The sequence below is a fragment of the Heterodontus francisci genome, chromosome 18 (genome assembly GCF_036365525.1).
Source record: "Heterodontus francisci isolate sHetFra1 chromosome 18, sHetFra1.hap1, whole genome shotgun sequence".
Classification (NCBI taxonomy): Eukaryota; Metazoa; Chordata; class Chondrichthyes; order Heterodontiformes; family Heterodontidae; genus Heterodontus; species Heterodontus francisci.
The window spans coordinates 50596581-50609596 of NC_090388.1; the positions used below are offsets into that span (position 1 = coordinate 50596581).

The 13016-nt window shown below is 43.2% G+C and overlaps 1 protein-coding gene across 1 annotated transcript; it reads right to left on the bottom strand.

The window, feature by feature from the left end:
- Nucleotides 1-3869: 3869 nt before the first annotated feature.
- On the bottom strand, nucleotides 3870-4676 carry LOC137379864 (achaete-scute homolog 4-like). Its single transcript, XM_068051256.1, has one exon. It carries the CDS (start codon nucleotides 4674-4676, stop codon nucleotides 4116-4118), a length of 561 nt encoding a protein of 186 aa, XP_067907357.1. The 3' UTR covers nucleotides 3870-4115.
- Between the last annotated feature and the right edge of the window lie 8340 nt (nucleotides 4677-13016).

Consider the following 13016-nt stretch of genomic DNA (forward strand, 5'->3'; position numbering starts at 1 on the left):
GGGGGTGGGGGGGAGGGGCAGCACTCCAGGAAGGCTTAGAGGCCCTTCCTGCCTGCTTGGGTTCAGCAGCAGCCAAAAGCCGCCCTGTGGAGGGGGTCCCATCTCCCCCTCTCCACAGTGGTGGCCCAACTGAAAAAGCCTTATTTTACTTCATATTTTAAAAGGTTGGAGAGCACCTCCATTTTGGGGCACCCTCTCCCTCACTTACCTGCCATGGCCTCTTATTGGCCCTCCAGCCTCGAGATCCTGTCCTTAGTTGGCCGATGAGCCTGTCCTCTGGCCACTAACTGACCAATTTGGGGAAAATCACAGGTGAATGACTGTTTTCCACATAGTGCGAGCTTCGGACCCCATTTGAGGCTAATGGTGGGTTCAGAAACCCGCAGGAAAATACTGCCCATGGAGTCAACTTGCCCATGTACATTGATGTCACCTAACTCTTCTTCTCCGCCATCTCTCTCAACGTCTCAACTGGCTCTGTGCTGTCAGACTGCTTATCTGATTCACAATTTCCTTTAGCTCACTAGAAAGAGCTAAATCATCATCTTCTTCTCACAAATTGCACTCCCTTGCACTGATTCCATCTCCTCCCTGGACACTAACTTGAACTCAACCATATCATCTATAAACTTGAGGTCCTGTTCAACGTTGAGCTTAGTTTAAGACTCCATTTCTTTTCTAACACAAAGACTACTTTTGCAACATGCCTCCGGATCTATCTTAGCCCCTTTGGTGCTTAAACCCTGATATATGCCTTTGTTACCTCCAGAGCTCTCTTTGTTAGCCATCTTTCTGCATCCTCCATACATTAAAGCTGGCCAAATCTCTGCTGTATATATCCTGTCCCCACTATTTCTTGCTCACCCATCTCATCCCATCCTTGCTAACCTACATTGGCTCTTCTTCGCCTGACACATTGGGGGAAAAATTAGTTCACTTAGCCCTGCTTCAAGTGGTGCTATTCAGACTACGTTGATTCCCTGGAGGCAGACAGTGCCACGACCTGGTACCTGAGCAGCCCGTGCGAGTTTCCCCATTGATATCATTGCCAAACATTGTGTGGGCCATGCAGTAGCAGCTGGTGGCACTATCTGCCCCCAGTTAATTGACATAATCTGTGTAGCAGTACTAGAAGTGGCGCTACATGAACAAATTTCCCCCCCCCCCCATTAAATTTAGAATAATAGAATTATAGAATCATGGAATGTTTACAGCACAGAATACAGCACCATTCAGCTCATCAAGCCCATGTCAGTTCTCTGCAAGAGCAATTTGGCTAGTCCCACTCCCTGCCCTTTCCCTGTAGCCCTGCAGCTTTTTTTCCCCCTTCAGGTGCTTATCCAATTCCCTTTGGAAGTCACATTGAATTTGCCTTCACTACACTTTCAGGCAGTGCATTTCAGATTGTAACCACTCACTGTGTAAAAAGGGTTTTCCTTATGTCACCTTTGTTTGATCTGCCAAGCACTTTAAATCTGTGTCCTCTGGTTCTCAACTCATCCACCAATGGGAACAGTTTCTCTCTATCTAATCTGTCTGGACCCCTCCTGATTCAATTTAAAATCCGCATCTTTAGCTTTAAATCCCCCTCCACGGTTTAATCCAACGCTATCTTCTCTGACTCAGACATTCTCTCCTCTTAACACTCTCCTTTGACTCTGGTGATTTGTGCATCATCCTCCTTACTTTGCCCACCACTGATGGCTCCCAGTTACTGGAATTCCTTCTCCAAACCTCTTTGTATCTCCACCTCCCTTTCCTTTAAAAACCTTTTCAAATTCATCCCTTCAACCAGATTTTTGGTCACATCACCTAGCTTCCTGGCTCAATACCTGCTTGCGTTATGCCTCTGCAAAATGCCTTAGAACCATAGAACCATAGAAAAATTACAGCACAGAAGGAGGCCATTCAACCAGTCGTGTCTATGCTGGCTGAAAAAACTAGCTGCCCAATCTAATCTCACCTTCCAGTAACTGGTCCATAGCCTTGCAGGTTACAGCACTTCAGGTGCGTGTCCAGGTACCTTTTAAAAGAATTGAGGGTTTCTGCCTTCTCCACTAATCCTGGCAGTGAATTCCAGACACTCACCATCCTCTGGGTGAAAAGGTTTTTCCTCATGTCCCCTCTAATCCTTCTATCAATCACCTTAAATCTGTGCTCCCTGGTAATTGACCTCTCTGCTAGGTGAAACAGGTCCTCCTGTCAGCTCTATCCAGCCCTCTCATAATTTTGTACACCTCTATTAAGTCACCACTCAGCCTCCTCTGTTCTAAGGAAAACAACACTAGCCTATCCAATCTTTCCTCATAGCTGCAACTTTCAAGCCCTGGCAACATTCTTGTAAATCTCCTCTGTACTCTTTCCAGAGCAATTTTGTCCTTCTTGTAAGTCCTTCCTGCCTTAAATGACCTTTCTATTTGAAGGCACTATGTAAGTGCAAGTTTTGTTGTTGTTGTTGTGTGTATGTGTCTTTGTATTGTTATGAAAGGGCTTCCATTTTTAATATTTTTTGAGGACTCGTGTTTAGAATTTAGAGATGGATTCATTGGAGGACTGATGTGATTCCATAGATGCTGGACTTTTTTTTTAAAAGGGTCACTGGAAGGACTCTATTTAAAAACAACATTTACTGGATGTCACATGTCTTCAGCTAAGTAAACAACAGGTGCCTTCTGACTATGGGAGAAGTGACATGCCAAGATTTATGGTGCTCAAGAATGGGTTTCATTTTTGAATACTGTTTTGAGTCAGTTGGGTTTGTAGCCTGCTGAAAGAAATATCTAACTCATCTTTTCTCCAGCTCTCTGAGAAACTCTGCAAAAAAATCCAGTGTGTGATAGCTGTAACGCCTGATGCCGCATTTCTCCTGAGAAGCTTTTGGAAAACTTACTCTCGACATTTCCTGAATGAACTGCTTCTAAAAAGATCCCAGTGATCCGTCTACGAGTATTTGGATGTCAGACTGTATGCCAACTGGAACATAACATATCTTATCCTTTTTCTTCAAGAATTAACAAGTACTTTAGCCAAAGCATCTTTATTTTTCCTGAAACCGGTGTGTGTGTGTTGGGTTTTTAGAAAGGAATGTATATATTTACTGTCATATTTCAAACAGTGTGTTAAAGCTTTGCATCTTTATTGACTAAGTCTTGTTTTATATTAAATTAATACTTTGTTGTTTATTAAAGAAACCTGGTTGTTGGATTTTATTCTGAAACTAAAATAGAGTATAGCCGCATTGGTAACTGGGTACTCATTTAAATATATGTTGTGACCTGTGGAAAAGTGGAACTAGAGAAAGACGGTGCACTCCTCCCGCCTTGGTTGTAACAGTATGTTTATAAGCATCTTCTGCATGCACTCGGAAGCTGCCCAGAGATTGGAAAGTGTTTTTAAATCCAATGCTTGTTTTCAAGGTCCCAGCACTAATTCTGAATCCAGTCTGCTCACCTTGTGTCATTTATTTTCTTGTTTGAAATGTAATAGTGAAGTTGTAATTATTCTACACAAATAAAAAGTTCATATTATTTCCTCATAAGATTTATTTCTGCACTATACAATAGTCAAGAATTTCATTAGATCTGGCTTCATGAAGAGGGGTTGTTATGTGTGAACATACTATTAAATATCTGCATCATAACCAGATCTCAGTTGTTAACAAAGTTTCTGCTATGTCCTCCTCTGTCCCCTGCAGGCTTCTTCTTTAAACAGATTTCGTATTGAGGGAGACGGAGTAATAATTGAGGCTCCAGATGAAAACATCATTGTGTACAATCTGATTGTTTGTACAGCAAGCTTTTGTCCAAACAAGTCATCATTATGTTACATTTTTGTGACTTTCATATTGAAAAGTAGTGAGGAACCCTACAGTATTCTGGCCTTCCTGTTTCCATCTGTTCACCACCAATTCATGGAGATGCAATGGCTTGATGAGAAAGCAGCAATGGTGCCTAAATCAACAGTGTATTTCATATAGAAATGAACCACTGCATCATTTGTGTGTGATGGAAAATATGTATATTGTTCATCCCAAAAAGGACAGTCAAACAGTATTTCATAAAGACAATGGACTAATGCATGTCGAACGGACTGAATTTATTGCATCAGGTAGCTGGTTAGCTGCTTAGATCACCAAGTTCACTGAAAGGTGAGGAGGATTTGGACTCTCCATCGCTATTGCCTTCTCTCCTTGTTGCAGGGCTGGAAAGCTTATGAATCTCCATTGCCCTCGGAGATAGCGACCCTCTCTCTTTAGTCTCTGAAGGGATAAGTAACTCCTGAAGGTGTTTAATGTAGCTGATAGCAGCCCTTAAGGTCTCCACTTTGCTCAATCTTTTGTCCACAAAATCTTCAGGGAGATGCTCCCTGAGTCGTGCATAGCCTTCATTGACATAGCGCACCCTCTGTCGTTCCCTTTCATTGCGTTTCCTGATAAAAGCTGGCTCAAGGGAATAATCATAAATCCCCATGTGGCTGCGGAAAGGCAGGTAAGACAGCCTGCTGGAATATCCTTCACGGTATGTGCCTTCCAGGTATGCAGGGTTAACAGGAAAAGATAAAGGCAAACCCTCTGCAAAAGGCATCCCAAAGCAGTCATGTACCCTAGTCATGGGCACCCCAATGGGTCTTTGGTAGGGTATTCTTTCCAATGTTGATCCTCGTTGATCTCCATCCATTTCAAATTCAGGTGCTTGAGCACAGAAATTTGCTTCTCCCTTTATGGCAACTTGCTGTCAAAGATTCTGTAAAAGTTGGTAGAGCCAATATTTCCAGTTTGAACTTCTCAAACGCAACAAAAGTCACATTAGTCTCTCTCAAACATCAGGAAAAAGGATGGAAAAATGTTAAATGTTAGAGAAGGCAGTAGCCATTTTCTGTGTGTTGATGGAATAGTCTGTCCCAAAATTAAAATGCAAAAGTGTTAGTTACACCAAAAAGTTAAATTGGCTTTCTCTGAATTTATGTCAGTATTTAAATATTCAGAGCATCAATTGCCATCATGCACATGTTATTATAGCAAACAATGTTATAACGTTTTGATAGAAGTAACAGTTTTTTTGTTTTTTATATTTAAGACACATAATGGTATAGAATGAAGCAGATATTACAAGTCAAATAGCTCATAAATTAACCTTGATGGTTACTGAGAATGCAGGAAGACCTAGCGGAATTACACTGGGGCACTAAGAACACACAAGAAATAGGAACAGTAGACCATATGGTCCCACGAGCCTGCTCTGCCATTCAATATGATTATGGATGAACTTCATATTCAACTCCACTTCCCCGCTCTCTCCCCATATCCCCTGATTCCCTGAGAAATCAAAAATCTGTCTATCTCAGCCTTGAATATACTGAGGATCCACTATCGTCTGGGGTAGACAATTCCAAAGATTCCCAACACTTTGAGTGAAGAGCCATGACCTAATGTGTGATCCAACAACTCTAAGGCTGTAAGTTTGTTTGTTGCGCTATGCTTCTAGGGAGACGTTCTGGGTAAATATTATTTGTTCATCTGCTCTCAATTGTGACATTGTGGGGAATTTTAACACCTCCCTGTCCAGCAGAAATGAGGGGAATGGGGGAGGGGGCATCGGTTAAAATTGAGTGGAAAACTTACTTGCTGGCCAAGGTCACCTGCCCAAAGCCAGTGGAGTCCTTGTTTAAATATGCAGATTGAGTCCCAATGACACAATCAGGACCCTACTGCAATGTTAACCCCAGGCGTGCACTTCCCTGGCAGGCCAAACTGGCGGGACACAAGAACCAAGGCTAGAAAAGACACAGCATGTCAAGTTCATTTAAAAAGAATTGAATTTTCTTGTGGGCTAGTCGGAGCAGAAGTGCAGGGCTGAGCCTCACAAGGAAACTTTGGACCTGCCCTGGTCCTATCTTCCCCCCACAAACTACGGTTGCCTCTGGATTCCCTTCCTCCAACCCTATGCCGGGATCCATTCCCTTGCGTACCCAGTTGTGGCCTCTTGCCACCCAAAACCCCACTCGCGCCTGCTGGCTTCTTTTGAGTTCAGGTGTGAGTCTGTCCTGCAGAATATTAGTGAGGCCTGGCCATTAAAATTAGCTGGGCCTCCCTGCTGCACTCCTGGACAGGCCAGCTATTCGCTAGGTCACGTCCCCACCCAGGAGTTAAAATTGACTGCTGTGCAAAATGTGAAAAATATTCCTTGCTGATAATATTGATCTAATGTTTTTTAAAACACCACTCTGTTCACCTTAAGACGAGGTGATTTCCATAGACCTCACTGTTAATTGTACAGTAATTGAGCATTTAATTGTATTCAGGCGGTGGGTATTAATTGGGGATTCATTGTGCTCCTATATATAGGAGCAGACTGAAACTGTGATGTTTGGGTTTGGAGGTGCATGTTTTAATGCGTATCTCTGCAAGTAAAAACTTATAAAGTGTGTAAAGATTCGGCTCCAGTTCTATCCTCCACTGCCTGGCTTTCTAAAATAGAAAGCTCACCAGCCCGAACAGATACTCCTTCAAGAATATTGTACATCACTATATTTTCTATAAGTTATAACAGAAGCAATTTGTCTCCTCACTATGTCACTCAGATGGGATGGAGGCTGAGTTTATATCAAGGCAAAATTATTCAAAGCCAGAAATCAGTAAGATTTTGAAGCATTGAAATTCAAGGCTAGATGGGACTTCCTGTTGCTTTTGAGCAGATTTTTATTGGCTTTGTCTGAAGCTTTTTAGCCTTGCATCACTGCTGGAGTTTCTTTTTGCAAATACCACATAAAGAAACAGTGTCAGAGAATCAGTGTAATGGGTTAAATTATTTACCGTGTGGATTTACTGCGCATGGATATTCAGGAATTAAAGAGGCCAAAATGTGTCTGTGCCAGCACATTAAATGAGTGGAGCTAGAAGTAAATATTAATAACACATAAAGTAAAATGAGAAATGTAACACAATGAAATGCATTAAAGGGGAGGTGAACAACAGAACGTAAAGATGATAAAGGGGAAATAGTAATTAATCTGTTTCAGAAAATGAAGAGAATGAAATAAATTCCTACTGAGCACATCAAAGGAGGAATGGGACAGAAATAAAGAAATGAGTTGAACTTTATTAATGAAGGTCTCTGACCAGAAAATTTATACCAAGTATTGCAAAATTTGGAAAAATTGCAATATTTGCTTTCGCTAAAAAATGATATAGGTTTGAAAAATTAAACAACATCAAAAGCCACCTGGGGAATTCAACTAGGGATGGAGTGAAAAGATGGGAGAAAATCAAAAGAAGGAGGAAAATAAATCATTGGTACATGAAAATGAGAATCAAAAAAGAATGAAAAAAGGAATTAGTAGGAAGAACAATGAAGAAAAAATACAAAAAAAAAGCGAGACATAGATTTAAAAAGGTGGTAAAGAGAAAGAATGAAAAGAGGTTGCATTAAGAATTGGTGTACAAGGATAAAAAGAAAGTTTGAAGAGAAAAGCACAATACTCAGGAATTTTATTTTCAATTGCTGTGATTGTTCTGTGTACAATTTTCCTTACCTTTGGCTCTACGATTTTCTGGTCATTTTTACTGTTTGTCACACTCTCTGCAGGTTGATATCTCTCTGAGAGAAATAGGGAGCACAGGCTTTTCTGATTTCTTAGGGCCTGGAATGTCTTCTACGATTTTCCCAGTGTTTGCGCAGCTTTTCAAGTTCCTGTCCTCTGGCCTCAAAGAGTTGAGGAAAGATTCGCAGACCAGAAGCAAATGGCTTCTTTTTCTCTTTTTACGAAGTATACCAAAGACTGTTTCAGGCTTCTATGTTTTGGGATCAGATAATTCCTCTCAGATCAAAGAGCTGCACAGACTCTTCAGAGTGCTGCCTCCTCCCACCCAGACACTTGGAAATGTTCGAATAGTGGTGATTGAAATAACTTCACTACAGCATAGATCAGTGATCAGATTTCAGCTTTACACCCCAGAAAAGATGGATAAATGGGCAGAGAGCTGGAAAATCAGACACAGTCAGAAATATAGAGATGTAGTAATATAAAAACAAATGTATGCAAACACACACATGGTGATGGATAGGAGAGATAGTTACAAAAAGATAGCGTAATAGATAAACATAGATGGAAACTTTAATACAGATAAATACAAAGTGATAGCTAAAGTGATATATCGAAGGCTAGGTAGACTGATAGAAAAAAGATCAGTAGATAGATAATGATGATGAGGGCAGCTGTATATTAGAAAGTTTCTGTAGGTTGTACTCCAGTAACATTGAATGACTTTTGCTGCACCATGGGACTCAGAGAATCATAAAGGTATCTCAGGATAGAACAATGCCGACAATTACACACATCCCTGAAGCAATGAACAAAGTAGAATTTCACAACTTACCTCTTACTGAACTCAACAGCACTGTGGTGATATAGCGTTTGCTTTACATCAAGAAGAAAGAGTTCTGTAATATGTTGGGGCTGCCAGTCCGGTGGGACCCACCCCCTGTGCATTGCACCATCGTGGCAGGAACAAAGAAACAACTGGGCATAGAATTTAAAAGTCACAAACTGTTACAGGGAAGGTGTGTACGTGCAAGCAATGTGAAAACCACAGCACCACCCAATATGGTAAGCTGAGTACTTTTTCTCCAAAATCAAGCATTTACTTTTACTGAGTGGAGCACTGCTGCCCCTTGAGGTTGTTCTCTCAGTTAATGGCAATATCTACATTGCTGAAGTACTCCTGCAGTTAAGACTGCCATTGGCAGCAGCACTATATTGTGAAAAGGACACCTGTCTGACAGTTACATTGTGAGGTGCCCCAAAATTACTAGGAAAGAACATGTATAATATCTTCCATTTACGTAAACCTGACACTGCAATCTGGGATCCATTGTAGAATAAGTGATTGCAATTGATTAAAGCTGCCCTGAACTTGTTATATTTATCCATAATTAATACTTTAAAAACAAGGGCCCTAAAATTCTAAATCCGGCATTTCTATTCGGCCAGCAGCCTGACTCACCCCATCAGATATTCCAGAGGCAGCTAATTCAAATATTGCTAGGCAGCACAAAATGCAAGTCCCAGTCAGTTATACCAGGAGGCTTAGAAAACATATGGGGGGACAAAAAACGCACTTGTAAGAATGCAGTTTCTGCACTTAAAGCTGGACAATTCTTCAAACAGAAGCAGCTAGCAGAAAGCTCAAGAAATGTGCAATTGGGAGCCTGATTTAAACTTAACAGCGGTCATGTGTGTTTTCAGGAAAGCCCACAGCGAAAGGGAGGTGGGAGCTGCTGGCTCAAGAAGGTAATTGTTTTTATAGCACTGCTTGTGGGCCCCTTGGCCCCTCAAGGATACCTTTGACCACCCCTCAGCCTATCACAGCCTCTCCCCCCACCCCCCCCCAAGCCCTGATCTTTTGCTCCCTCCATCCACCCGATTGCTGGGGACTATCCCCAATGGCCCCCAGTTGCGACATTCTCTTCCTGCCCAGCAGCCGGCCAGCCTGTCTATTTGGCTGGCTACTGGGTGGGAAACGTAAGAAAAAATTATAATGAAGTCCTGCTGTTAAATTCAGTAGAACCTCCCCATCCCCGACCTTGCCGAGGTTTCTCCGCAATACTATGCTCCCAACTTCCTCCCACCACCCCGCAAAATATCAGGATTAGCTCCCTAACCCCCCGGCTACCCTCCAGTGTAGGAATAATTCTAATGACCTAATGACCACAAAGCCAGTAAGGGCAAGTGTGATGGCAGCAAGCTGCTGTTTTTCTATATTTCAAACTTTACAAACGGAAGGCCAATATTAACTCTAAATGTGCAGCACAAACTTAACAGTATAAGCAGCTGAACTAAATGAACTGTACAGACTACCTTACATGGAGCAATTAAATGATATCACTGGAGAATCTTGCAAAGTGTGCATGCCTTTTGATGATTCATATTCCCTGTGGGAACTCCATAATATAAGTGATAGGGGTTCTCCAATAGTTAAATAACTGAAAGTAACAACCACTCTGTTCTGGTGTAGAAGAAAATTGCATGGGATCAAACTGTCATATGTTAACTCAGCAGCAGGAGGAGGCAATTGAGACAGTGGTGGCCTCTTTAGCTGAAGTGATAGGGGAAGGAGATGTGGGTGCTCCACATTTAATTTGGGCAGGACAAATTTTTAAAGATGCCAAAAAGATTTAATTTTTTGACATTCATACTCTGAGGAGATCCTTACATATGCAGAACAGTAAAAAAAATGATTACCAGGAAACTCACAGCATTTTTCTGTCGTTTTCTTTGCGCAGATTTTGGAAGCTTCCTCCAATTTCAAATGGAACTCCCACATCACTTCCATTGCTGGTGTTGCCTCCAAAGAAAAACCTGTTCCTTCTTTCATGGCAAACAATTCTTCCTGCCCACAACACAACATTTAATTTCCTATGAAGTCCACTTCTGCTCAAGTGTCTGCAGAGGCTCTTCTAAAACATGTCGCGCACTGTTCAAAAGAATACGAGAAAAAGTCTGTTATTTGATAAAGTAACTCTGCTCTGATATCTAGCATCCAACCTTACTCTTTCTGCACAATCATTTGTGTCTATTTCTCTTTCATCAACGATATTAGGGTAATGGAGGCTTCAAACTTTCATTTCTCATTTGCCCTCAAACTCAGTAACCTGCATGTCCTGCCACTCCCCAGTGTTGAAATCACAGTTTCCTCCTCCAGCTCATTACTTCCCAGTTCCTCAAAACTGAAAGATTTTGTTCTACCTTTCCATACGTAAATTTGGGCCTTGAAAACCCAAGCTTGGCTTGTTGTAACCCTTGTTTGTGGGATCTCACTGAACACAAATTGACTGCCTGGTTTGCCTGTATAACAGTGACTACTTCTTTCTTCTTTGGCCTCCTTGTCTCGAGAGACAATGGGTAAGCGCCTAGAGGAGGTCAGTGGTTTGTGAAGCAGCACCTGGAGTGGCTATAAAGGCCAATTCTAGAGTGACAGACTCTTCCACAGGCGCTGCAGATAAAATTGATTGTCGGGGCTGTTACACAGTTGGCTCTCCCCTTGGACTTCTGTCTTTTTTCCTGCCAACTGCTAAGTCTCTTCGACTCGCCACTCTTTAGCCCCGCCTTTATGGCGGTCCGCCAGCTCTGGCGATCACTGGCAACTGACTCCCACGACTTGTGGTCAATGTCGCAGGACTTCATGTCGCATTTGCAGACGTCTTTAAAGCGGAGACATGGATGGCCGGTGGGTCTGATAGCAGTGACAAGCTCGCTGTACAATGCATCCTTGGGGATCCTGCATCTTCCATGAGGCTCATATGGCCAAGCCATCTCAAGCGCCGCTGGCTCAGTAGGATGTATATGCTGGGGATGTCGGCCACCTCGAGGACTTCTGCGTTGGAGATACGGACCTGCCACCTGATGCCAAGGATTCTCCGGAGGCAGCGAAGATGGAATGAGTTGAGACTTCACTCTTGGCTGACATCTGTTGTCCGGGCCTCGCTGCCGTAGAGCAAGGTACTGAGTACACAGGCTTGAAACACTCGGACTTTTGTGTCCCGTGTCAGTGCACCATTTTCCCGCACCCTCTTGGCCAGTCTGGACATAGCAGCGGACGCCTTTCCCATGCACTTGTTGATTTCTGCATTGAGAGACAGGTTACTGGTGATAGTTGAGCCTAGGTAGGTGAACTCTTGAACCACTTCCAGAGCATGGTCGCCGATATTGATGGATGGAGCATTTCTGACGTCCTGTCCCATTATGTTCATGAGGCTGATGGTTCAGCCAAATTCGTTGCAGGCAGCCACAATCCTGTTGATGAGTCTCTGTAGACATTCTTCTGTGTGGGATGTTAATGCAGCATCGTCAGCAAAGAGGCGTTCCCTGATGAGGACCTTCCGTACTTTGGTCTTCACTCTAAGATGGGCAAGATTGAACAACCTACCATCTGATCTTGTGTGGAGGAAAATTCCTTCTTCTGAAGACTTGAACGCAGGTGAGAGCAGCAGTGAGAAGAAGATGGAATGAGGTGATGATATTTAGTAGCTTTGGTGGACATCCGATCTTTGCTAGTAGTCTGAAGAGACCATGTCTGCTGACGAGGTCAAAGGCTTTGGTGAGATCTATGAAAGCAACGTAGAGGGGCATCTGTTGTTTGCGGCATTTCTCCTGTAGCTGGCGAAGGGAGAACAGCATGTCAATGGTGGATCTCTCTGCTTGAAAGCCGCACTGTGCCCCAGGGTAGACACGCTCAGCCAGCTTCTGGAGTCTGTTTAAAACTACTCGGGCGAAGACTTTCCCCACTATGCTGAGCAGGGAGATTCCACGGTAGTAGTTGCAGTCACCGCGGTCACCCTTGTTCTTGTAGAGGGTGATGATATTGGCATCGCGCATGTCCTGTGGTACTGCTCCCTCATCCCAGCACAGGCAAAGCAGTTCATGGAGTGCTGAGAGTATAGCAGGCTTGGCACTCTTGATTATTTCAGGGGTAATGTCTTCCTTTCCAGGGGCTTTTCCACTGGCTAGAGAATCAACGGCATTACTGAGTTCCGATTTTGTTGGCTGTTCGTCCAGCTCATCCAAGACTGGCAGAGATTGGGCTGCATTGAGGGTGGAATGAGTGACAACATTTTCCTTGGAGTACAGTTCTAGGTAGTGCTCCACCCAGCGGTCCATTTGCTTGTGTTGGTCAGTGATTGTGTCCCCTGATTTAGATTTGAGGAGGGCGACCTTCTTGATGGTTGGCCCAAAAGCTCTCTTAATGCCATCATACATTCCTCTGATGTTTCCGGTGTCAGAGGCCAGCTGACTATGACTGCATAGGTGTTGCCAGTAATCATTTGCACAGCGCCTGGCTGTTCTTTGTGCAGCGCTTCTGGCTACTTTAAGTGCTACGGATGTTAACTCGCTGGGGGCTTTCTATACAGTGACTACACTGCAAATATCGTTCATTGGAAACCAAGCACTTTGGAAGTCCTGAGGATGTGATTTCTGGGAATGAGCAGCTGAGGGCGCAGTGGGGCTAGCGCAGGCGCAGT